The sequence below is a fragment of the Psittacula echo genome (genome assembly GCF_963264785.1).
Source record: "Psittacula echo genome assembly, chromosome: 22".
NCBI lineage: Eukaryota > Metazoa > Chordata > Aves > Psittaciformes > Psittacidae > Psittacula > Psittacula echo.
The window spans coordinates 2,952,547-2,977,768 of NC_137758.1; the positions used below are offsets into that span (position 1 = coordinate 2,952,547).

The following is a 25,222-nucleotide window of genomic DNA, read 5'->3' on the forward strand; positions in this document are numbered from 1 at the left end:
TTCCTTTCCCCTGCCTTTGCCTGGCACATGTCCCTAGCACCTTTCTGCAAGTGCAGACCAATAGGACAAGAAAGAAATTAGCCGTTTCAGCAGGGCAAGCTTTGGCTGCCCCAAGTACTTGTTCCTTGCCCGGACTGCTTCTATAGCAAAGCAATTCCAAGTGAATAAGTAGGCAGTTGCTTCCATAGAAGTTAACGTTCTGATACTTAAAATTGCAAGTTCAGCCTGAAGCTGGTTGCAGCAAAGATCACAGACTGCAGAAGACCAATCTCAGTCTGTTTGGGCATAAAATCACTTTTTCACGTTGCGGAATTACCACTGTCTCCACAGAAGGTTCTTCCCCTGCCTTTTTTGTGTGTGCTGTAGTTAATTTGCTCAGCACAACACTGAAGGCAGAAAAGACAACTCTGTTGCTAGAGGACTTTACTCTTAGCCCAGGCTTTTATGGCCTTGGCCCTGCGTCAGTAACCTCCTCAATGCACTGCGGAGGATGTGAAATTGTGCAGAAACGGGCGATTTGGATGCGGTTCAGAGGAGCACACGGCCGGGACTTCAGCTGTGGAGAGTGGATGCGTGCAAGGTTTGCAGGCTGCTCTCTTGCCTTTTTCCGGTTGAACACTTCAAATAACATCTCAGACCAGTGTCAGGTTTCTCAGATACCTGTTTGCTCATTTGGCTTATCGCTGGCTTGGCTTTTCTGCACGTGCTTTTGGCTGTGGTTTTTGGTTTCTAGCTAGTACTTCAAACCAAAAACAAGTATTTAGATATCATGATTGATAGAATCATGATTGCCTCTCACCTGGGCAAGGTATGTCATTGAAACGCTGCTGCCTTCTTGTTTGTAAAATGACAAAGGGTGAAAATTTTCTTTTAGGAGTATGAAATGTACAATATTGAAATATTGCCATGCTTTTCACGAATCCCAGTGAATTCAGTTTATAGTTACTTTATTACAATGCTTTTTTAGCACAGTCGTGGTTCAGGACTAGAACCAGTTCCCAAGTTTTATTGTAGGGAATTGGAATTCACTTATGAGTTGTTTCGGGTTGCCAGGTTGGATGGGACTCAGAGCAAGCTGCTCTAGTGGAAGGTGTCCCTGCCCATGGCAGGGGGTTGGGAGTTGATGTGCTTTAAGGTCCCTTCCAACCCAAACCATTCTGTGGTTCTATGGTTCAGTTCTTTGGTGTTCTTAGGCTCCCCTGAGGAGCACGTGTGTTTCTAAATGTCCAAAATACCTGTTTTCTAACGCTGGAGTTACAAAATAGATGGACTAAGACCTAATAGTAACTCAGTGCTTCCCCTGCACTGAATTATGGAGAACAAAAGCTTATAAACCTGGGGGGACTGTATGGATGCTGCGGTCAGTAATACTCTGCAGTTGGGTAGAGACGTATCCTACGACATGATGGTGCTTATAGTTAGCTACACACTTGTTGCCTTGAGTTGTAGCTGATTTGATGCTGAAAGCAGTCAGTGGAAATTCTAAAGTTTTTCCTGTTAAAATCATGAAATTGAGGGTGAGATTCCTGCCATAATGTATAAGAGATGTATGCTACTGTAAAATGTTAATATAGAAAAGACATTTACTTGGGTAGCAGATACCACGGAGATAATGAGTAATAAAAGAGGCAGATTCTGAAGATTGTGTGAATGGAAGTTTGTTAAATTTCCTTTAAAGTCACATTGAAATCCTGCTTCTTGTCTCTTTTTTGGTCTTTTTTCTTCCCTCTGATTTTTATGATGTTAATGGCATCAGGAAAGGTTACTAAGGAGGTTTTCTGTGTGCCCTAAAGACAGGGACATTCGCTACCTTGGAAAAGGGACTTGGCAAGTGAGTCCATGGCCGTGATTTTTGTTATTAAAGTGAATTGTGTGCTAGCTTACAGAATAGGTCTATGGTGGTGTATGTCTCACTGCTTTTTATGGGAGGTGTCTGTTAAGTAAGTGTGTGATTTGCAGACTAACACCCCTTCATTTGTGATCCACCATCCCTCCTCCCAGCACGTTTCCATAGCTCATGTGTAACAATTGCATAATCGTTGACAGCTTTGATTAATTTTAGGGAAGTATTTAATGTGCTTTTGACTTCATTGAGTAATTTAATATCCAAGAACATGATGTATAACAAATATGTGAGCAGTTAGTGAGTGGAGCTGTCATCTGGCAGTGCCAGAACAGGGCACTTTGTGCCTACAACTTGGCAAGTGCAGGTCCTTGGCGAAGCCAAGGGTAGAGCCCCAGGTCTGGTGTTTCCAGCCTGCATTGCTGCATCATTCTTTCTGTTTGTTTGGGGTTTCTTATTGTGGAGGGAATCTGTCAGTTTTAATGTGATTTTGATCAGCATAAACCTTGCCTCTGCCGAAGTGCCGGGTTTGAGTTTGCTTTGCAAACACGGCTCTCGGTAATGAAGGGATTTTGGTAGGGTATTGAGCAATGTTTAGTAGACACTTCAAAAAACCCTGCCCCTTTTCATGGCCCAGTTCACAGTCACGTAAAAAACTGGCACAAGGAACACTTAGAGTTCAAAATCAAACAGTCTTGTTTAGAGCAGCCACGATTCAGGATGGAAGTGCCAGGGTAAAAATAACCGCGACACGTGGCTGTAACGTCGCTGGAATCTGCCCCTCTCTCAAGGAATGGGAAGGTGATGGCCGCAAGGGTCCAGCCAGCCCCAGACACCTGCATGTTTCTCTCACAGGGCTGTGAAATGCTGATAGCACGTTTCCCCTTGGAAATGTTAAGTCATTTGGTTTCTGCATGTGAAAATGAGCAAAGGAGGTGTGGGTGACAAGCAGGGCAGCGCTCAGGAGCTTATTCGCTTTTCTTCTTTGCCTAAAGCCAGGTGAGTGGTGTTTGCTCCCCCCTCTCTCCCTTCTATCCCAGGGATGTCTTTCCCTGCCTTTCTCCATCCTAGTGCATGTCTCCGGGGAACAACAAGACCGGAGCATACATGTCAGGTTAACAGCGCACACGGCTGTAGAAGCTGCGCCTTGAGAGGCCCTTTCACGTTGTCTCTAGGAACTGATGCTTGTGGTTTGGTGTGTGCTCGATTGGTGCCTCGCTCTTTTCTGTTCCCTTTCTCTCACCCTTTTTTAAACTAGGGCTGTGCATCGTGCTGTTTGAGTGAAAATAAGGTCTGTGTTGCTGAGTTGTCATCTCTCTTCAGCCCTGTAGCTGAGACTGGGTCAGTGCTTTCACTAAAAATCCCTGTTTTCAGGTGTGTACGGATTGGAGCCAAGCAAATGCAGCAAGAACTGCCTGGATGAGCTCTGCTTTGCGGTAGACTCACTTCTTACTATGGTTGGAAAGCTATTTGACAAGGATTCCAACAGCTTCGTTACCTGCTTCTAAACCATTCTGATTTCTGTAGCTCTAAGGTGGCATGTGCCCACACATCCACACAATCTGGAGTGCTGGATGCTGAGCTACTAAAGAGAAATACTTTGGACCCACACTTCCCCCCCCCAAACCCCAAATTATCTGGTTTTCATTTAAACTTCCTATGAGTCTACCATTAAAAGGGGAACAATTCCTTCTTTTATCCTTGGAAGTGTTCAGAAATGCTCTTGGGAAGAGCAGGTAACGGCATAAAGCCAGGCTGTCTCATCTGGGGCTTGAAAGGACCACAGGGGCTTTCCAAGCCTTGACCTGCCTTTCTTCTTTACTCAGGCAGCTGAAGCCTGTGTGCCTGAGCTGTTAAAGAAAGGCAGTGGCTGCCCCTGTAGATGCTCTTCAAGTAGTGTCACACGTGTGATGTCTGTGCTGGCAGGGCTGGGATGATGGCCTGTCCCTCTCCATCCCACTGTTATGTGTAGATGGAGGAGGAAGCAGGGTCCAGGACATGGCAGAGGTCATGCATGGGCTGGAGAGGTGCAGCACGGGATGCTGGATTTATTTCAGAGATACCCTGATAGCACCAATCCCTGATGCTTCTGTTTCCTGTGTGCAGTGATGCTGTGCCTGGTACTGGTGTGTGGCGCAGCCTCCCTGCACGCAGAGGTGTGCTGGGAGATCATGTCTCTTGGCTGCAGAGGTGCAGCATGGATGCCGTATGCTTCTTATATGAAAGAATCCTGATGGATTCCATAAAATAACTTGATTTGTAGGTGTTGCAGCAGTCATGGGGTTTTACCACAGCGATGCCGATTGTGAGCGGTTACGTGATGCTTCCTCCCCTTTAAAATCACTCGAGGTGATTTGCAGCTGAGCTTTCTTCTGCATTCTCGATAGTAGAAAGTACTGAGTTTCCATCTCCTAAAATGCATTGCAAACTTGGTACAAACCTCAAACCAGGTTACGCAGCTCTTGGTTTGTCTTTTCTAAGGGGTGTCTTTAGAGTGTATTAGGGGGGAAAAAGTGCACAGGAACAAGGTGATTTGACTTCAGCAGCTCCCATCTTTACTGCAGAAGAAAGTTGTCTTTTTGTTGGGGGAAAAGCAAAATGCAGGAGGGGAGGAAAGAACCTGGCGAGCATGGGAAGCTCGCAGGTGCTTGGAGATCCTGTAGCAGCCAGCTTTCACATGAGGGTTAATCAAATCCAGTTTGTCAGAATGGATGGAGCCTGTTAATCTGTTAAAACGTGGCTCTGTCTGTTTAAACCTACCCGTTGAACACGTGCTCAGCGTGCAGTGGAAGCTCAGCCAGTGCCCTCGGTGGTGTTTCCAGCCCTACTTCAGCTGTCCTGGCACAGCAGTGCCTGTCCCAGATGCCCAAGCAGCTTCACCACAGTGAGTGGGAGCTGCGGAGGAGCAGATTCTTCCCCCTCTGCTCTGCCTCCCCTTGCCTCTCAGTCCAGCCGTGCCTTTCTGACTCATTTAGTACTGAGTCAGGCTTTAAATATCTTTGCTGAGCTGTTTTCTGTAGCCTGTTCTTCGCAAACACATTGCCCTGAGTTTCAGGGGTGATGGTTTCCCGCAGCGTGCTGCAGGTGCAGGGGCAATGGGGAGGGAGTTCCAAGTAAGTCGAAAGAAGGCATTTGGGAGCCCAGATCCTGCTGAGTTTCAAGAGGAATTCATCACTGAATTGTTCTTTAGAATTCCCACCCCTGGGTTAGCTGGACAGTGAACGGTCAGAAATTGAGGGAGGGTGGTCATCAATATAAATCCATGGTGTTGAGGTGGAAGTGGTGACAGAGGAAAGGGAAGAAGACTTTGGAAATGTGTGTGGACTGTTTGCAAGGGCAGAAGTGGCAACTTCACATAAAAATCCAGTCAAAATTGATGTCAAGGAACAACAAGCAAGCTATTCAGATGATTAGAGAGGACTTCCCCCTGTGGTGGCAAGCTTTTCCTACCGCATCTGCAGGCTGTATTTTATTGCTATTAAATCTGTTAGGCAACAATAAGAAACTTGGAATTTTCATTAAAAACCAAGACAAAATGGCAAGTAACCTGTGCTCCTAAATGGAATCTCAAGCCAACGAGGCAGCAGAATGAGCCTGAGCTGATGGGAAGTGAGGGGGGATGGAGCAGAGCTGCAAAGCACAGGAACGGGTTTTACTTCTCACTCCCAAAAGCTAGTGCAGTCCTGCACTAAACAGAAATGTCACCTTTACAGTTGTGAGCTTGATGTTTGCTTTTTAACCTAATGAAGTTCAACTTTGCGTCTCCTTCCTATGGTTTTCCTTAACTGCATCTCCAATTTGTAAAGCGATTTTAATGACCTCATCAAGTAGAAATTGTGTTCTGCCATTGGCTTCCCCCCCAGTCTTTCCCTGTCCTAGAGGCAAGGTTAAACTGTGCTGGAGTTCTTGTTTCTAAGGCAATTCAATTTGAGTATTCAGACATTGCTTAGAGCTCCATTGATAAGGCAAAGGGCAGATTTTATAACAGGCATACTTTGGTCTGAAAGCATCAAGAGAAGATTTGCTGCTTGCATACACTGTCATTTGAAAACTGATTAATTCTTCTTTCCTTTTTCTTTCAGTCCCTTGCTAGGGAGCCTGGAAAAACCTTCAGTAAGGCTGCTAACACTGATGAGAGATCTTTTATGCCAAGGTAGGAGGTTTTTTAATGCTCTCAGTATATTTCAAATGAAATTTCTAGCTGTGAAAACACAGGTTGGGGAACTTTTTGGTCGGATAAGTGTATAAGGTTTTGTTTAAAATGAGGGTTACTTGAATCTGATTTCCTGTAGTAGGGTAAAGAAGCCCTGAAGCTTTGTGTTCTGTCTTTCCCGATGTCCTCTGCTAGAGCTCGAAATACAGATCTGTGATTACAGTCCAGGCTTTTTAAGGCTGAGTCAAGGATGTGTCTGCTCTGATTTTTAAGTCTTTTGTTATCTTCTCAATGGAGATTGTGTCATCAGTTATGGCCAGAGTTTCATCAAGTTATACAAAACCATCAGCCCATGTGCTCTTACCACTGTCTTCCTTGCACTGAGCAGGATACCTGCACCTCCTGCTACTCATAGCTCTATCAGTGTTTGGACAAGGGGAAACTAATACATACAAACTGCCTCCTTCACGTGTATTAAATCGTACTTGGGTGTTTGCAGTTCACAGCGAGCAGTGTGAAGTTCTTGCACCCACTCTCTTCCAGTGCTGTGATCAGTTATCTTCTTCATGCTTCTCTTGCCCCACCACCCAATGACAAACTTCTTGATGAGCTGATGAAACTTCTCTAACAAGAGAGGCTGATGTTTGCATCAGGTTTATCTCCTGAAGGGCCTCAGCTGCTCTCCCCACACCACCCTCCCCGCAGCCTCTGCCTGGCTGCTTCCGCTGGTTGGGAAATACCCTGAGAGTTTTGCTTCTTCATCCCCTGATTCAGCCACTCGGCTGCAACAGGGTGAAAGACGATTCGTGCTGTTAGGAGAGTGTGAGAGTGCTGCCTGGATGAAGATGCAGGTGAGCGGATGCTCGGAGCTGTGTTTCAGGTTACAGCTTCCAGCTTCATCTGCTCTTGCATCCTTCTGCCATCCTGCCTACATTTCCTTTCCCTTTTGTATATTAAACAAAATGTACTGCATCTTTTCTTCACCTTTCCATCTGTTCACAGTAGGGCCCTTCTTTCTTTCATCAGGAAGGAGCTGAGCATCTTGGGGCTGATGCTGTGAACAACTGACTGTCTCTTTCTGTTGCTTCCCAGGCAGTGTTGGTGACAGTAGCATCAAAGCGATGCTGCTGGAAAAGAATAAGGAAATGAAGAGATTAATCCTGGCTTTAAGCTGAAATAGGGTAGAGTTAGATGAGATATTATAAGAAGTTCTTTACTATGAGAGTGGGAAGGCGCTGGCAGAGAAGCTGTGGCTGCCCCATCCCTGGGGCCAGGTTCGACAGGGCTTGGAGCAACCTGCTCTAGTGGAAGGTGTCCCTGCCCATAGCAGTGGGTTGGAACTAACGAGACCAGTTTCACAACATTTACAACAACACTAAAAGTTGGGGTTTTATTACACTCCTTAGGATCACATATTTTTGACTCTAAAGAAACACTTAACTCCCATAATACCATTCCCTTTTGAAACGTAGCTGTTGCTTCACAGCATGCGACTCCACTACACAGAGCTCTGGATGGAAATGAATGCTACTGTGTCCAACTGTATTTAGGTGGGCAAAAACAGTTGCCAAATGAAAAGTTGGCTAGGATGCAGCATAGTAATTTCTTGAGCACTCTATTCATGTTGCATAAACAGATAACGTACTTGTGAAAGAGCTACAAGATAATTAAGACGCATGGGGTTTACAGTTAAGAAGGCTCAGTAATAGGGTGCAGTAATAAACCTTCAGGATCTTGGCTTCCTCTTGCACCTGAAAAAAAGACATCAGCAAATACTGTAGAGGAGAAATGAGAAGTTGGTCTTGTACAACTCCCAGCTGAAACTTTCCCACAAGTAGTTTTACTATAAATAAGAAGTGAAAGAGTTTGCAGCTAAATTTAACCCTTAGCTTGATGTCTTTCTGGGTTTTCTTAGGTGCACCAGGCTGTGGGACTGTAGGAAGATGAAGGGGATCAATAACTTGGGTTTATACTTTGTAAGGAATGCATTGCCTTTTAATTGCCTGGGTTGCCCAGGGAAGCTCTGAATGCTCCATCCCTGGTGGTGTTCAAGGCCAGGTTGGACAGAGCCTTGGGTGACCTGGTTTAGTGTGAGGTGTCCCTGCCCATGGCAGGGGGGCTGGAACTGGATGATCTTAAGGCCCTTTCCAACCCTAACTATTCTATGATTCTAATTCCTAAGGCTCATCAAAGGGAAAATCATCGCTGATTGGAATTCCCCTCTCCTTCCCATGCAAAATCAGGATTTTTGAAAGGAAGGAAGTGAATGTTACTTCTCGGGGAACTTTTCAAGCAGAAGAGCTTACAGCTGCCAGAGTTCTAACGGAACACGTTGTCGGTGTACTAGAGTGCATAGACATCGCTTGCTCTGCTTTCAGATACTCAAAGTTACCATTCCGGAAAATCCCTTTCAGTTTGACTTCATTTCACAATTTCTATGAAGTTAAGCAACTGCAGCTCATGTAGGCTACAAGAGTTGAAGATAAACCACCCCAAGGTGCTTAAAACTAAGGGCTGCTGCTGATAGCTTTGGCTTTATTCCCCCTCTAAGGCTTGGGTGAGGGAAGGGCAGCTTGGTTGCGTGACTGAAGAAAGCCTCAGTGCAGGCAGGTGAGCCCTGTATTTCTGTTCTTCTGACTTTAAAATGAGCTTCGTGTTGTGCTGAACGAGCTGCAGAATTTGTGTGCCCCTCTCCAGCTGCACGGGGATCTTTTTACTTCTCTTTATACGTTTAGACCATAAAACGTGCTGTGGTTGAGGAGTGAGAGTGAAAAGGAGGGTGTTTGGGCAGGGTCTCCAGTAACGTGTTCAGCAGCTGCGGGTGCGCGGCAGCACGTGGCTTTCCTCTTGACTCGCTGTTTTACAGCTTTCCTTTGGGAATTGAAATGATAAGGGGGGGAAAAACCAGCCCTGATTTAACGGTTATATAAACTTGAGACTCAGATTGTCAGGGAGTTGTCCATAAAATACAATCCCTGTTCTTCACAGGCTGTTGTTAACGGTAGTCGACAATTTCTCCATCAAACTACCTCGAGTATGTATTTATTTCTAGAGCAATCCTCACACTGGAGCCAGGGAACCCATAAATCCTGTGGCAACGTTGGCTTGAAATGCCTTTGAGAAATGCAGCTTGCCCAGCCTCATAGCACTCATGTTTCTGAAGCCTTACTTGGGAAGAAAGCGCTATCTTGCTGGGGGAAGAGGGGGAAGATAATTAGCTGCTGAGGTCATTGTTTGCTTGAGCTGGGTTGATAGGGACAGCCCGGCCTGGCTTATACTATAAACATAGTGTAAAATGTTTATCACCAGCTTTGTCATTTGCCTTATTTGTCAGGGAATCTCGAGGAGAAGGAGAAGGTTTCTGGTGCTGCGTAGTGCGTTGAGGGAGTTGCGAGATTGCCATAAAAAGGCAGAGTCCCTGCTTGGGCGAGCGGAGAGGTTCTGCCTTGGCAGGCGTGTGTTAGGCCTGACCTTTTCCAAAGAGAAAGTACTGACCTACATCCTTTCCTGCTGGGGGTGGGTGGGAGAAAGAAACCTCTCTGCTTGCATCTTTCTGATGTAATTTTCTGGTCTGATACTTGTTGGTTTTTGCTGTAAAATGTGGAGAATGCAGAGGACAGGCAGCTGAGAGCGTGTGTGTGTGGCTGCGCTGTGTTTGTGCCATGCTGTATTCATCCTCTTCCTCTCCAAGCCCCAGCAGTCTAACAGGTCCAGCTTTGAGCATCTCATATACGCTTAGGCTGTGAGAGCAGCCATCTAAACTTGTAAAACCCATACACAGCTGTTACTAAGGAGCTTTTTGCTCTCAGGAGTACTTGGAGAAGGGGAGCGTGGCACTACTTTCAGAAGACAGGGTCATAAATTTGTACCCTTTACAAATCTAGGGTAAGCTTTTAACTGTTGGCTCTTTTCCTGCTTTCCAGGTCGTTGCTATTTGAACAGACCACACCATGCGTGAGTACAAGCTAGTGGTCCTTGGTTCAGGAGGTGTGGGCAAGTCCGCTTTGGTGAGTTTTGGGAAGTGCTACAGAAACTTCAAGCATTGTCTGCAATGAGATAAGCCCATTTTATTAAATTCATTGGGATATTTGTGTAGTGATTTCCATGTAGCTGCTGTTGCACTGCTGTGAATGTGTGTCATGGTTTTGGAGAAGCAGCAGGCTGTCAGTCACTGTTACAAGAGTTCGCATTTGGTTTCTGCTTCCTGCAGGGGTGTAATACTGTAAATGACTGGATGGCTATGTCTAAGTATTAAAAGCCTAACCTAAACTAGAACGGCGAGTGAAGTGTGGCCGTGCATGGCAGTGAGTTAGGGGGCAGTTGCAGCCTTGCATACCTTGAAGGCTGTGTGTTTGCCATCCTGGATAGAACCTGAGTGAGCAGCCTGGACTGAAAACAAGAAGTCACCTCCAGCGTGTGCAGTGCAGAGGGCTAAGAACAGGGTGATGACACTTTGCACTCCTTAAGTACTTGTGTTGTTTCTAGTAAGAGGTTTACATAGCAGAGTTGATAGTAAAGCATTGTAAGAGAGATTTCTGTCACCTATTTATCACTGATCAGTCAAGCAGCTCATTCCAACAAGAAAGGCAAAGAACTGGTCAAGTGTAAAGTTATCTAAAACAAGGAACTGCACTGTGTTCCTTTTCACAGCAGATGATAATGGTTGACCAGCCCTTTATGTTGTAGACACTGCTTCTTGCACTGTTGTTTGTTCTGCTGAAATGAGCTGCTAGTAATCTTGGTATCCAGATTGGTATGCAGAATCCAGATGAACATGCGGAAAGATTATGCAGTTAGCTGTCAAATTTGATGTACTCTCTCAGAGACCTCTTCCTAATCTTTACAAGATGTAGGTGTAAAATTGTTCTTCTAAGCAATTTGCACCAGCGTCCCCTTGATTATCTTGCTTTTGCTATGTGGTGTTTTACTCACTAGGTAAAATAAGGCGCTTCTGCTGTACATAAAAATTACTCGGCATCTGACATACTTGAATTTCATTAGTTGTGATGTGCAGTCTGAGTCAGCATCTGTCACTGGCCTTTTCAATAGCTGAAATGCAAATACTCAGTCTGGTAAACAAAAGTTAAATTCTTCTTGACAACCTAGGTGCTAAGTAAGCATATATTGTAATTCATATGCAGCATGGGTCCATTATGTTTATAACAGCACATGGTAAGTGCCAATTAGTAGCTAAGAGTGAGTAATATTTAGCTTTCAAGGTGACTGCCTGCTTATTCAAAAGCATTAGCAAGGAGAGGTTGCAAGGTAGGATTGAAAATCATAGAGAGGTCACTTTAAAATGTCTTTCTTCGAGCTGTAGAAGCTGAACTGTCTAACAAAGAGGCTGGTGTTCAGCTCTGTGTTTTCATTGAGAGCATAGATTACAATATGGTCTTGTTTCACTGCAAATCCTCCTTACTGCTTTAACTCTTCTGTGCCAGTACGATGCTGATCGTGCCTTTGGGTAATGATGGCAGGGTAGCAGAAAAACCTTCACTGGTATTAAAGCACGGTTAATTTGCAATTTGTTTCCTGTATGGTAATTTTCTCCCCATTTCTAATAAGGGTAAATATCTTCTGGAGTGTCAGTGGGTAAATGGTATTGCCAGGAGTATCCGGGTGTCTTACATACAGTCAGTAGTGGTATCTTACAATGATTTTGCTGAGATTTGTTCTCTAAAGGGCAGCCTGGGACAACCATTCAGTGTGACAAGTAAACATTGGAGAAGCAAAGGCTTTGATCATCAGAGTGTAAGATAGGTTTATTTAGTGATAGAGGATGATTTTTAAATGAGGTAGTACCAGAAATCTTTTCTTCTTATGTTAAAAGAAAGCAAACCCTGAGGAACTGCTCAGTTGCCAGCACATAGCGAGATGTTCTGCATGTATCTGGCATATGCCCCTCTGAACACTTGCAAGCACTTGGGTGACAAATATGAACCCCCTTGCAGAAAAGTCTCAGCCTTCTGTCCAAGCAAAACACAGCTCAAACCAGGTAGTGACTTTGCCGGATTTGTATTAAAACCCTTGTTTGTGGTTTTAAAGAGGCAGAATTAAGTGCTGGGATCTTAGCACTTAGTTTTACAGACCACCACCACCTTGTTTTGCAACCATCAACCATACCTGGGACACCCGTGTGCTGTATTGCTACCTTATTGTAGATTATTGTAGTTAAGAGGGTGGAGACATGGGATGAGAAGGAGCAAAAAGCTTTGCCTTGCAGAGGATAAGTAAAGCTGCAGAGTGACAGAAGCCAAAGCAGGTCACGTACAGAGCTTGGACATCCAGAGATGGGCCATGTCCAAATGACAGCTTGACTGGAAATGTTGAGAGTAAATTGGCTTTGAATAATTGCAAAGGGGAAGAAAGGCTTCCTCTTTGAAACGAGTGATGTCTCCTCCTTTAATGGGTTAATACAAATTGAGGAGCTGGAGACACTCCAGATTTCACTTGCTGCTCTGAAATATGTCTGTGCTCTGGGCATGTAATCCAGAGTAGCTCCGCGGAACTCTACTGTGATTTGCATTGAAATGTGGATTTTCCACAGTGTACAGGTTGCCTGTTCTTCTGATCGAATTTCAAGCCTTCCAAATTTGGTGATTTTTATTCTTCTGAAGTCACAGGCACTAAAAGAAAGGCATTTTTGAGGGTAGCATCTTTTATGAACAAGCAAGCAACCAACCAGCTTATTTTTCAGAAAACACTATGAAAATGTGCTTGAATAAAGTGGTTCTTGAAAGAGGAAGTACACAAATCTTACATAAAAGAAATGAAAACTTAGGTCTTTTTCTGTCCTTCTCGCTATTGAATTCTCACAGTGTTGAGTAGTTTTTGTGATGTTACTTTCTCATAAAGCACTTCTCAGTCAATGTTGTGCTCAGTTCACTTAATTCTTTTCTTCTTTCCTTTCTCCCCAGACTGTACAGTTTGTTCAGGGAATATTTGTTGAAAAATATGATCCAACAATAGAAGATTCATACAGAAAGGTAAAATAACAGCATTTGCACTTCTTTCAACTCTCATAGAGCTTGCTCCTTTTTAACAACGCAGCAAAAGCTCATTGGAATGAGGAAGGCTCTTTTCTGAGAACATCTTATGGCTGCACAACGTTGCAGCAGGAAAGCGATGTGTAGAAAAGCATCAGCCTTGGAAAGGGTTTCATGGATAGTTTCCTTCAGCTTTATGGAGTACTTCGCTAGCTTAGTTCTATTTATCAGGAGGATTAAACCTCTGTTACTGCATATAACCAAGAGCTTTCACTTTAAATCTTTGATGGCTCAGGTTGAGGCAGTTGGAGGCTGCAACTCTCCACTCTTTGCCTGTGTCTTCACTTGTACTGGGATGTGAGCTGTAGTGGCTGGCAGACAAGTGTACTGCCCGTCGCCTGCTAGTGCTGGTTGATGCCTGGGGATAGGAACAGCTCAACCAAACCAGGGGCAGACTGCCACTCAGATCTGTTTGCTGTGATTTGACATAGAATTACTACTTCAAAACATAAAGATACCAATATTTGCTATCTGTAGAAGTTGCTGTAGATCTATACCCCATGGCTGCTTTGCCATTTAGTTCAAATGCATTCTGCTTGTTTTGGAGCCATACAAAATTCTTTATGGCTGTTTTGGATGCAGGCTTGTAATTGCTGAGCAGAAGTCCTCGTCAGCATCCCTGACACTGTCACGTTATGCATTTCTATCAACAGAGCTGCTTTCTTCACTCCGTTGATGTCAAGCAACCCATTGTTTTACACATTAGCATTAGTGCTACCATAATTAAAGGCACCAAACCATAAAACAAAAACTGGTGACATTTGTGCCTGTGATAATTAAATGTAAGCTGTGGTCTGAGTTCAGCTGTTAAATTTATCTGACTTCCCTGGAATTACCCTTGGTGGATCTGAGAGATTGCTCAGGGAGTGGAAGATTTGCTAAGCCAAATAGTGAGGATCACTAAACTTTTTGCTTTGTCTTTTCTTCCTTACTCCCCTCATCCCAGCAGCAAAGAAAAATGGAAGTTTAAGGTCCTTTGAGTTTCAGGGTGGATTGAGTTGAGATGTTTATGACCTCACTTAAGTTGAGATGTTTACAATGAGTGGCTCATCTAAGCCCTTATAATCACCAGAGTTCAAGAGCATAAGTGAGCTGACCCAAATGCCTGGCTTGGGGTATAACTAATCCTCTAATAGCAGCTCCTCTCGTAGCACTTAGGGAAAGTACAGGGGGCTGGCTTTGTGGTACAAGTATAAATAAAGCTGAGATTCCTCTTGCCTGTCCTGTTTCAGTTTTAACTGTCTCTTCCCTTTTTTCCCCAGCAAGTGGAAGTAGACTGTCAACAGTGTATGCTTGAAATCCTTGATACAGCAGGGACAGTAAGTACTATTCCTTTTTCTAATTGGTATGGAGTGTTCCAAGGCCAGGTTGGATGGGGCTTGGAGCAAGCTGCTCTAGTGGAAGGTGTCCCTGCCCTTGGCAAGGGGTTGGAACTGGATGAGCCTTAAGGTCCCTTCCAACCCAAACCAGGCTGGGATTCTATGCAGTAGTTTAAATTGAATGATTTTGTTGACTAACCCGAACCCCAGTGTGGTGAGAGCTGCCTGCAGCCCCGCCAGCAGCACAGTGAGCCCATTCCCCAGCCGGTGCCTTAGTGCTGGGCCATACGGGTTGGTGGTTCTCCTGCCCCTCACCTCTTCACTGCCATCCAGCATCATCTCGCTATCAACGTACTGATACAGAATCATTTTGCATGTTAATTTTGCAAGTGGCCAGAATACAGAGACACTTTGAAGCCACTTCTAGACAATGCATAGGGATTGCCTCCTCAGCCTACATGGAGAGGATTTCAGAATACTCCTTACCGTGGTGGCATCTCCCTGTTCTTGTTTTATGCTGCTTGAGGAGGCCAGTGTCCTCCCAGCCTGCAGCCAGGGCTGTGCTGCAGCTCCTTTTGCCATACCAGTGTTATCACCATGCAAGATCCTGCTGCTAAACAAAGAGCCCTGTAATGGTTGAGTGCCCATCACAGAGAAGGACATGCTTCCTAAAAGTTTTTATTTAGAAAGCTTTGAAAATTACCAACAGCAACACAAAGGCTTGGAAGCAGAAATCATTGTTACATGGTGCTGGTAAAGCTTCCTTTGACAAGCTTGGACAAAGGCAGCTCTCATCTGGTACAGATTTTCCACCCTGCTCTTGCTTTTCATTGCATTGAACCTTTAAGACGTTTTCATGCTAGGGATGAGTCCCATGTAGTTGTGTATGTTCAGAGGTGACTAGGCAGTGCCTTCCCACCCTGTTGTGCTCACAATTAAACAGTGAGGCTGTGACACCAAAGCCTATTCCAGTATCGTGGTAGAGCAGGAATTGAATTTCTGCTCCATGTCTGTTGCCTGAGGATATTGGTCTGATGCAGACTTGTGTTTAACACCATAGCAGAAAATAAATGGAAGAGTACTACAAAATATGTCAGCCAAATCTTAACACCTTGTGTTATGGCTTGGGGCATACAGCAGTCTGCAGAGAGGTAGTTTTATTGCTGCTTTTGGTCTTTTTCCCATTTTTTCAAGGAGCCTTTATCTCTGTTAGGAAGAAGAAAACCAAAGGGAAAAGGATGTGTTAATGCTTTTATTAAATTTGCATGCTTTGGTGGGTTTCTGTAAGGGGTAAAACGGAAATGCATACTGTACAGTACTATATTCTTGCCTCCATTACCATAAAAGTATTCCTTTGTAAATGTTCATTAACTGCATTCAGTAGCTAATTGCTCTTGAAACTATTTGATTACAGGAGCAATTCACAGCAATGAGGGATCTCTATATGAAGAATGGCCAAGGGTTTGCACTAGTATATTCTATAACAGCACAGTCCACGTTTAACGACTTACAGGACCTGCGGGAGCAGATTTTACGGGTTAAGGACACTGAAGATGTAAGTAGAATGGTTTTTCTTCTGCAAATGGTTTAAGTGTGTTTGTAAGTAAACACGCAGGGATTCGTGAGCAGGGTTTCCTTCCCAGAATATTCTTTGCTGTACAGCAAAGTTCTGTACTGAAGTAAGTTGTCTTTGTGGTGTTGGTTGTTTCCAGTGTTATTTGAGGTCCAGCACCTGCTGAAGGGTATAATGAACCCAGATTTTCTCATTTCCAGACTTCCTGGAAGTCTAAGAGTCTTTGGGAATGGTGGGAGTTGATGGAGAGCAGCTTCTCAGCTGTTGACCAAACTCTGCTTTTATGGGATTTTGGATTAGTGTATGAAAATACACGTATCCCTTTTCTGAAGGAAAGGAGGATGCCGAAGGGTTGGTGGCTGTGGTCTGTTGCTCCCATGACAGGCACGTGTGAGCAGGGAGAGTTCAGCTTTGCACTATGGACCTGTATGTCCCTGTGGATGGTGCTGGCTCTCTGCAGGCCACCCTCACGGTCCAAGGCTTTTATACTCTCAACAGTTTTCTTTGTTCCTTCTGCCTCTTGACAAAGTCTGTAACGCAAAGGATGAATGAATTAAATCATTAAGAGACTCTGAAAGAGTCTTAGCTACTGATGCAAGGTTGTAATTTTCATGGAATCCCAGCCTGGTTTGGGCTGGAAGGGACCTTAAAGCTCCTCCAGCTCCAACCCCTGCCACAGGCAGGGACACCTTCCACTGGAGCAGCTTGCTCCAAGCCCCTGTGTCCAACCTGGCCTTGAACACTGCCAGGAATGGGGCAGCCACAGCTTCTCTGGGCAACTTCTAAGTAAGGAAAAGTGACATTAAGATGGTTTGCATTCAGTCCTGTTTGGCAGAAGAAAACCATTGACTGTATTTCCAGTTTGGGGCCCAGCTCCTGTAACTGGAACTCTTTGGCTTTTTATTTCTAAGCGTGTGATGTAGTGAGGCTGGAGGGAGCCCTGTGGCTGGTGGAGACGTGTGGGAACTCTCTATATGTAGACTTCCTCCAAAAGAAGGTGAAATTATTTTTGCCTACCAGTTGGTAATGTATTCAAAGGTTTGCCCTGAGGATTGTGGAAAAGTTTGCTTGGTTTTTTTGCACTGATAGCTAGAGGTAGCTGATGCCTTTGACATTGATTGCTTTTTGTTGTGTTGGTGCTTGCCAGTGGGTTTGTGGAAGCTGCAGCATCCTCTCACTCACAGCCCTTGCCTCTGTGCAGCCCTCCTGCACTGTAAAATGGGCAAACAGGGCAGGGACATGAATTTAGGCCAAATCCTCACTAAGCCATGTGTATTGTATTTAAATAGGCATTCAGGAAAATGCAGTTTGAGCAATGAGCTGAGCACACCAGGGTGGGATGAACCCAGCCCGCAGCTCTGCTCCTCTGGGGCTGAAGCACCCTCCCCACGCTGCTGCTTTCCCTTGGATCTTCTTTGTCCCATATCCTGATTACCTTGTTTTGAATGGCTTTGGTTCCCTCCTTCGTTTAACAAGCTGAACCTCTATTTATGCAAAACTGATTTCCATTTAGGTAGGGATTGTGCTTGCACAAATCCCTGGTAACACAAGTCCTTTATTAGCCTCTGATCAGAGCCCAGCGCTTGGCTCGGCTGCGCTCGCCGGAGGGGAATTTGCACCGTAAGCTGGTCAGGTTCATCGGGCAGCAGGGACTTGCTTTCGTTTTTACTGCAGTGATTTGATTTAATTATTAAAAGGCATTTCTGGTTTGTGTTAGGGGGGATGTTACTTGTTGAATCCAAGCCTGAGAACCCTTTGAACGTTTCAGCTGTGTTCTGCTGAGTTAGGCAAACACACACTTTCCTGTAGTTTCAGAACGTGTCTCTTAAAACCTTAGTACTTAAGCCATTAATTTGTGTACATCTAGTAGAGTTTAAATTCCAGTCTTCTGCATGAAATGGGAAAGGATCAAAAGCTAGTTGTTCATCAAACTCTGGTTTTGGCTCTCTAATAAACAATTCCTGCCTTTTGAAATAACCTCATGCAGTATTTCACGTCTTTCAAACCTGTCCTGTTTAACCATCTAAATATCACTTTTTTTTCTCTATTATTTCACATGTTACCATGTGAAAATAATGTTAACATCTTTATGTTTTGGTATCAGAGGATTTCTCTTAACTATCTAGGCAACTGTAGAGAATGGGATTGAGTTATAAACATCCCGTTGTTTTCTGATGTGAAATAAGCTGCTTTTGGCTGTGCCTCTTCTGTATTGGGACTTCAGGTTTCTGATGTAATAAATAAACCTTATTTTCCCCAAAATAAAAGTGTGGTCATTTTCGAATCAGTATGGCTGTGAGTTTTAAATGCAAAAATGGATCTGGAGTGTAGTTGAATCTGGAAGAGACTACAGATATGAACACTGAAGTCGATTAAAAACATACAGCATGTTGTAAATTGCCAGAGGAAGTGGATGATGATTTATTTTCCAGCTGGAAAGTACTCATTTTCTGTTCAAAGAATTAAATGCTTCAGGAAATGGAGCGGGGTGCACACCCATTATCAGCAGTTCTTTTCTACTTCTACATAGCATAAGGGAAACAGGATGCTGTTGTGTGCACACAGAGCACCGCAGTGCGTCCTGCTCATCATCTGTGGTCTCATGCTTTAGAATCTTCCTTTGCTCTGCTGTATCATCCCCTGAGATCTGTGAGATGGAAGTTGTCAAAGCAAGCTCCATAATCCATACGTAGCCCCCGGTTCTCAGGCATAGGAAGTGAGAAGGGCAGGTGTTCTTGTGCACAGGGCTATGGGGTTTCTTGGCTGCACAAGAATATTCCTTTTCATTCCCTGTCCAGGGCAGAGCTTTTCAAAGGTGTTTCCATTGTTGTGTGGTTTGACAGCAGGTTGACAAGTCAAAGGGCTGAAACATCCAATGTGTGTCTTCAGACACGTGCTGCGTGTGCTGTTGACTGAAATGGGCTAAGTTGGCAGGCAGTTTAGTGTCCTGTGACATGAAAGTCATGGAACCATAGAATCAAATAGTTTGGAAAAGACGTGGAAGATCGTGAAGTCCAACCTTCCTACATGTCAGTATTATATTGATTTTTACTAGAATGATGTTGGATGTAGAGACCTGAAGATAAAACTTTACTGGTTGAAGATTGTGCTGAAATATGACTGTTGGGTTTTATAGTGTCCCCTATGTGTTTAATTCTTAGTGAACCAGCGTGTCAATAGTATGGACTTAGTTCAGCCTTTTCCCAGCAGACATCTAAATTCCACTTCAGTCTGTCAGCTCTCCTGAGCCTCTCATTGGTATTGGCATTCATTCTGTCTCTATTACCCTCCTCGCATGCCTTTGTAAGCCACAATGTTGTACATTAAATTGCTGATGTATCTCTTGTTCTTGCTTGTCTCCTCTCTAGGTTCCAATGATTCTGGTTGGCAATAAATGTGACCTGGAGGAAGAGCGTGTAGTTGGCAAAGAACAGGGTCAGAACTTAGCAAGACAGTGGTGTAACTGTGCCTTTCTAGAATCATCTGCAAAGTCTAAAATCAACGTTAATGAGGTAACTATCGGCTGTTCCTTTGTCTTTCCTACTTCATCATGAAGGCTGCATTAAATCAGCATGTGATCCTTCATATATTTCTTAATTGGGAAGATTCAGGGTGGTTCTGAAGTCTCAGCTTAAGAAAGGCTTGTGATGCACTGTATTTAGCTACTGCTTTCTGTTTGTTCTAAGGAGATCTGTTCCTTTTTCTCTGTAAAGGGTGGGTGACTTCTCCAGGTAAGTGCTTTCTATGGCCTGCGTCAGGGAACATGAGTAACAGAGGGTCCTGAGCAAGCCCAGTTAACTGGATGACTCTTATCTTAGATAAACTTTATCTGGAAAGTATACTTTTTCAAGGTAGCTGCTGCTGCTATTCAGAGCATGGGTTATGCCCCATTGTACTTGTCATGTTGCATGGTGTTGGCTGTTGTTTTTGAAGTATTTGCTACGTCTGGCTTCTCAGGCCAGCATCCCATCAGAGACCTCCTGTGGCATGCCACTAACTTACTGAGAGTGCGTGCAAGCATCTATCTGTCTAAGCATTTCCCTGTGTCTAAATGAGAAACACCTTTGCAGTTGGGTTTTCTCCTGCTGCTGCCTGGGGTAGCTCAGCTCTGCTAAGGGAGCTCTGCTTGACATCAGGCACCAAGTTTTTATGCTCTGCTCTGAATTGTCTGACTGTGACAGAGGCCAGGTTTCCAGCCACAAAAGCTAAGGTGACCCCACTGAGCCTGGCAGGTTTGGTGCCAGGAGATAACTGGGACCGTTGAGGAGGCTGTGTGATAAGCAGGAGCAGTAGGATCTTGGACTGGACCCAGCGTTAACTTGGCAGCCGGTGGGACTTGCGCAGCTCTGTATCTTCCCTGTTGAACGGGAAGCGAGCTCCAGGCTGCATGAATTGCAGCTTCTGTGGTTGGGATTAGCCTTGCTCTAGTATGCACTAATCTAACCTGGTAAATATAGCTCGCTGAGCTAGACTCCTGCCAGGAGGGATTTCTGTGTCTGAGCTGTAGTAAAAACTGAGTGCTAATGAAGAAACCAGCGGCTCAGTCGCCAAACACATCACCGTGGAGCAGAACAAACTGATTTATTTGTATTTCCACAGTTTGTGGCAGAGGCTGACCTCCCGTTAGCCAGAAGTGCTTTAAAGCTCCTGAGAGCTGTGTGGGAGAAGGGGTTCTCCAGGAGGCAGAACCCGGAGCTGTCCTGGGGCAATATAAGCCTGTAGCTTACAGCCGTGCTTAACGTGTGAATCCTGTCTCTCTCTGTTTCCCTGTCATGTCTCTGCCTCCAGTGAGGCTCAGATCAGAAAGAAGGAAATTATTATCTGGAAGATTGGGTTCTGGTTTTATTGTGATCTTAATTTTTTGGGTTTATACCAATTTATATTGTCTAATTATGAAAAGCAGAAAAGCTGAGGAAATCAAAGAGAAGAAACGCCATGAATCAAGCAGCTGACTCTGCTGGTTATTCATTTGTTCTGCTGGTTCCTGGACTGGGGAAGTGTTTTCCATTATTTCCCGACTTTTGCCCTTCTATCTTTGTTAAAATCTAGGTGAGAGGGAGATTTCTGTGTGCATTTGCTGGAAGTGAAGCACGCCTTTCATCCAGATGATAAGCTTTTACTACAGAGTTGATCTCAGTAGCAGCGCTTCAGATGTCTTTTTGGTGACGTGTGATGCTCTTGCTCTACACTGACTCTTCTTAGGGACAGTGGCGTTCCTGAAACCTTGTTACAGACTTCTGCAGTCCTAGTGCTAGCATTTAAATGATCTAACTTATGTTTTCCGAGGGATTTTTCCCCTCCTTTAGCCCTGGGAAGGTGAGAGGGTTCTACCTCAAAACATTCAAGGGTCTCATCTGCCAGAGCGTAGATGGTTGGTGCCTCCAGATAGTGACTCTTCCTGCGCATTGTCGTCACATTCAAATCAACTTGGCTCTTATTTATAAAGGCTTAAATACTGAAAGCTGGCTTATACCAGCAGAGGTGCTGCCAGTTATTAATTGGTTTCTTCTCCAGAAACCATCTCTTTGCACCTCATCTTTACTGTGTCCGTTGGAGAGTACAAACTGCTGGTTTTGCTGATAGTGGAAAGCAGCAGCAGTGAGCTTAGGAAAGGAGCTGTATTTTACGTAAGAGTTTGGTACAGCCACCATCATGTTCATTTCCTTTGAAACTCTAACTCTGCACCAGTTAAAGTGTGCCAGAAACCCCTCAGTTTCCAGTTGTTGCCATTTCTTCTAGGCTGTTTCTTTGTCTTCTGAATTTCCTTGGACTCAACAAGCATTTGTGAGCTGTCAGCCACTCCAGGAAGGAAAAAAGTAAACAAGGACAAGGGTGGAGCCTTCTGAAGGTCTCAGTGTTTCTCCCCAATACCATGACCTGGCTCCAAGCGTTTTTGCAAAGCTCATTTTGCTATAAATGGATTGAGTATTGCTGGGAAAACAACTCGCAGCAGAAGTGTTCACGAGAAACTCGTCCCGGCAGCTGAAAGAGGTCCTTGTAAGCATCCCCTTCTGGAAACACCGGAGTTCAGAGCAGATGTTTTGCTTCTCCTTGGTAATTTTATTAATAAACCCAAAAGAGCAGGCAAAGAAGCGAGGTGGTTACAGCTCCAATGTGTTTGGCAAAGAGGAAAATGAACAGTGCATCCTATGGGTGAATGAAGACCATTTTTGAAGGTGGAAGCCAAGGAAGAGGGATGCCTTTCCCTACAAAGAGAACACGCTGCTGGCCTAGCAGCACTCTGCAGAGACGATGATCCTTGAGGATGTTATTCCTGTCTTTTAAAAGACATTTTGTCCTTCCCTGGTTTTTTCCCACTTTTCCAAAGCAAGGGATTTGTTGCCATTTCATTGCCATCCTCTTCTGAAGCGTTTCGTCATGCACAGCCTGAAGGAGAAAGCTGTGTGCTGCAGGATGTGAGTTTACAGCTCCCTTGTATTCTGCACACTGGTGTGAGCTCTGTGCTCTCCTGTTCCATAAAAAACACGGAAAACCATGTTTTAGGGAATGCAAGCAACTTAATGGAATTTCTCTGGCTGCAGCCTCCAGGGAGGAGTATCAGCATCATGTTTTATCACTTTGATTTTTCAGTTTGTGTTTCTCATTTTCAGATCTTTTATGACCTGGTCAGACAGATAAATAGGAAAACACCAGTGGAAAAGAAGAAGCCTAAAAAGAAATCATGTCTGCTGCTCTAGACTCCCAACGTGCAGCAGCTCTGAGCCAGGTAAGACCTGCCTGAGTTCTATCTACAGCCTGGGCAATCAGATCCCAACAGAGAGGATTCGCTCCTCTTCCTTCTCTCTGCTGACAATTGCAAGTTGAAAGGATGGGACATGGATTTCAATGCATAGAAATAAAAAGCTGCCCACCCAAAAAAATCCAGCCCAAAACGAAACCAAAAAACCATCCCAAGGTTGGCCATGGCTATAAATAATCTTCCTGTGTATCTTGGCAGGGTACTTGGTGTGCTTACAGCTGCTCTGTTCTATTGCACTCCTTAAAGAAAACAGCATTGCTGTAGCTTCAGGTTTTAGGGAGGAATAACACCTAGGCTATCCCATGAGCTGTTAGTGTGTTAGAGCTGAAGTTCATGCTGGCCATGGCTATTTCTGTAGCCTAGCTGTGATTGAGTAGGGTAAGTGGAGCTATGCAGTTAACTTGGCTTCTAATGAGTTGTGCTTTATTGATTGAGAAGTCTCTTTACCCTGAGCTTTGAATGCCAGAAAATAATAGCTTAGGGTTGTGGGGAAACAATGACTTAAGGAAAAGAAATTGAAGAGCAGGTCTTAAGAGGCTTTTCCTGTTCTGTAGGTGATAGATCTGTGTCCTGCACTTAAACCAAGACGATCTGAATTTAGTGTTCAAGGCCAGGTTGGACACAGGGGCTAGGAGCAAGCTGTTCTAGTGGAAAGTGTCCCTGCCTGTGGCAGGGGTTGGGACTGGATGAGCTTTAAGGTCCCTTCCAACCCAAACCAGGCTGGAATTCTTTGATCTGCTCGGGATGGTTAAAATATTTCAGGGTCTCCCTCATCCTTTGTAAATCTCTGCCCATTTCATTGCCTGCTTGTTACAGGTGGAGCAGGGCTTGGGGAGGTCTCCAACTCATTAGCTGTTAAGAGCATCTCCTGCATATAAAAGGTGAAAGTCCTCTCCCACCAATTGTGCATCCTTTGCTGAATTCAAACTGCACTTGAAGGCTGCCTGATGGATGGGAAGGGCACTTTCATTATCACAGCAGAAAGCCAGGGTGGGGACTGTCTATCACAGCTCTGCTGCAGCCATGATAAAGCAAGAGCTTGGTTTTGAGAGTTAACGGTTTCCGAAGTCTTCTCTTGCTGTACTTGTGAACTCAGAAGGTGGCAGGAGCAAACCCCAGCATGGGGGGAAGATCAGCTCTTCCTGCTGAAACGCTGCATGGTTCTACTAGCTTGGATAAAGGCTTCAGGCCTTTACTTGAGCTCATTCATCTCATCCATAGGTTGAGAAACATCCCTCCTCCATCTGTGTTTGATCTTAGTGTTTCGCTTTCTCTAGATTGCAGGAATGAAGAACTGTTGCCTACGTGGAAAGTGCCAGCATTCCCGACTTCAAACCCTTATGGAAATGAATCACATATCTGAAGAAGCTTCTCCTGTTTTTTATGTACTATGAGATGAATTGAGATCTTAACCTGGTTTGCACACAGCCCCTTGGGAAAAGAAATTGCTCTGTGTATATCTCTTGGAAATTTAAGACAATAGTACTCCTCCTTTGCAATAGCAGTTAACAGAAGTGAACATAAATATCATTGACTCTAGTGTCTGATTATACAGAGGAGCATGGATGCATTTCAAATGGTAGATATTGCTTCTATAATTAAAACTTCATATTGACCATTTTCTTGTCATTTCTCCCCATCAAGCACTAAAAATGTCCCACCATTATATTTTATATCTGTAACTATAGATCTCTATTCCCTGAAATTTCCCTTTGCACTCACTGCAACAAATAACTTTTTGAGTCATTTGACTTCATTTTATATTTAAAAGTTTCCAGAATATCATTATTTTCATTCTACCATTATATTCTAATTAAAAATGTTTGTGCATAATGCTTTGGAAAAATGGGTCTTTTATAGGAAAAAGAAGAAAACCCTGGGATAACTGATTTCTATGGCTTTAAAAGCAAAAATATATAATATACTAAACCAACTCTAATATTGCTTCTTGTGTTTTACTGTCACAGATTAAATTACAGCTTTTATGAATGATTAAATTTTAGTACATTTTCATTTGGTTTCTGTGTTTTTGTTACGGTTTCCAGGCTTTAGGGTTTATCCATGTGCTGTGAGTTCCTCTTCTCTTCTCGTAGATCCTTTGTCATGACAGGTACCCCCAGTGTGTCCTTACGCAGATGCGATGTCTTCATGCACCCTCCTTGTTGGAGGTATTTCATCCCATCACACACTCCAGAAGGCTGCTTTTAGTGACTTTTGTGTCTTCTTTTGAATGGTTAAAGATTGTATTCAGCTGCAGATGTTCTCTCTGTGCTTTTATATGGACAAACTTGGTTTAATCCTATGTCAAGGTCTGACTGATGATCTTGGCCTTATAGGATGCTGCGCTTTAGGGATGGAATCCCTGTGTTGACAGTGCCACCTGCCGGCCAGAAGCCCACAGTGAACCCTCCTGATGATGCTCTCCTGGTCAGCATCTCCCCACAAAGCTGTTGGAGTTGAAAGTTGGTTCTGTCTAAATACAGCTTCATAAAGCAGGTATTTGCTGTGTGGGTTTTAGGCCAGGTGGG

The 25,222-nt window shown here is 44.3% G+C and overlaps 1 protein-coding gene across 6 annotated transcripts in view; it reads left to right on the forward strand.

The window, feature by feature from the left end:
- Positions 1 to 24,707, forward strand: part of RAP1A (RAP1A, member of RAS oncogene family) — a 36,384-nt gene extending 11,677 nt beyond the window's left edge. For 4 of the 6 annotated variants that reach the window (XM_080632772.1, XM_080632770.1, XM_080632771.1 and 1 more), the window contains 8 exons: positions 5,926 to 5,996; positions 9,920 to 10,003; positions 12,914 to 12,982; positions 14,305 to 14,361; positions 15,776 to 15,916; positions 19,303 to 19,446; positions 22,546 to 22,661; positions 23,972 to 24,707. In XM_080632772.1, coding sequence (XP_080488898.1) covers positions 9,947 to 10,003; positions 12,914 to 12,982; positions 14,305 to 14,361; positions 15,776 to 15,916; positions 19,303 to 19,446; positions 22,546 to 22,632 — 555 coding nt within the window. In that variant the 5' untranslated portion in view covers positions 5,926 to 5,996; positions 9,920 to 9,946 and the 3' untranslated portion in view covers positions 22,633 to 22,661; positions 23,972 to 24,707. Of the gene's footprint in view, positions 1 to 2,826; positions 2,843 to 5,925; positions 5,997 to 9,919; positions 10,004 to 12,913; positions 12,983 to 14,304; positions 14,362 to 15,775; positions 15,917 to 19,302; positions 19,447 to 22,545; positions 22,662 to 23,971 lie in introns of those variants that run through there. The other 2 variants (XM_080632773.1, XM_080632774.1) reach the window with 2 other exon arrangements.
- The last annotated feature ends 515 nt before the right edge of the window (positions 24,708 to 25,222 follow it).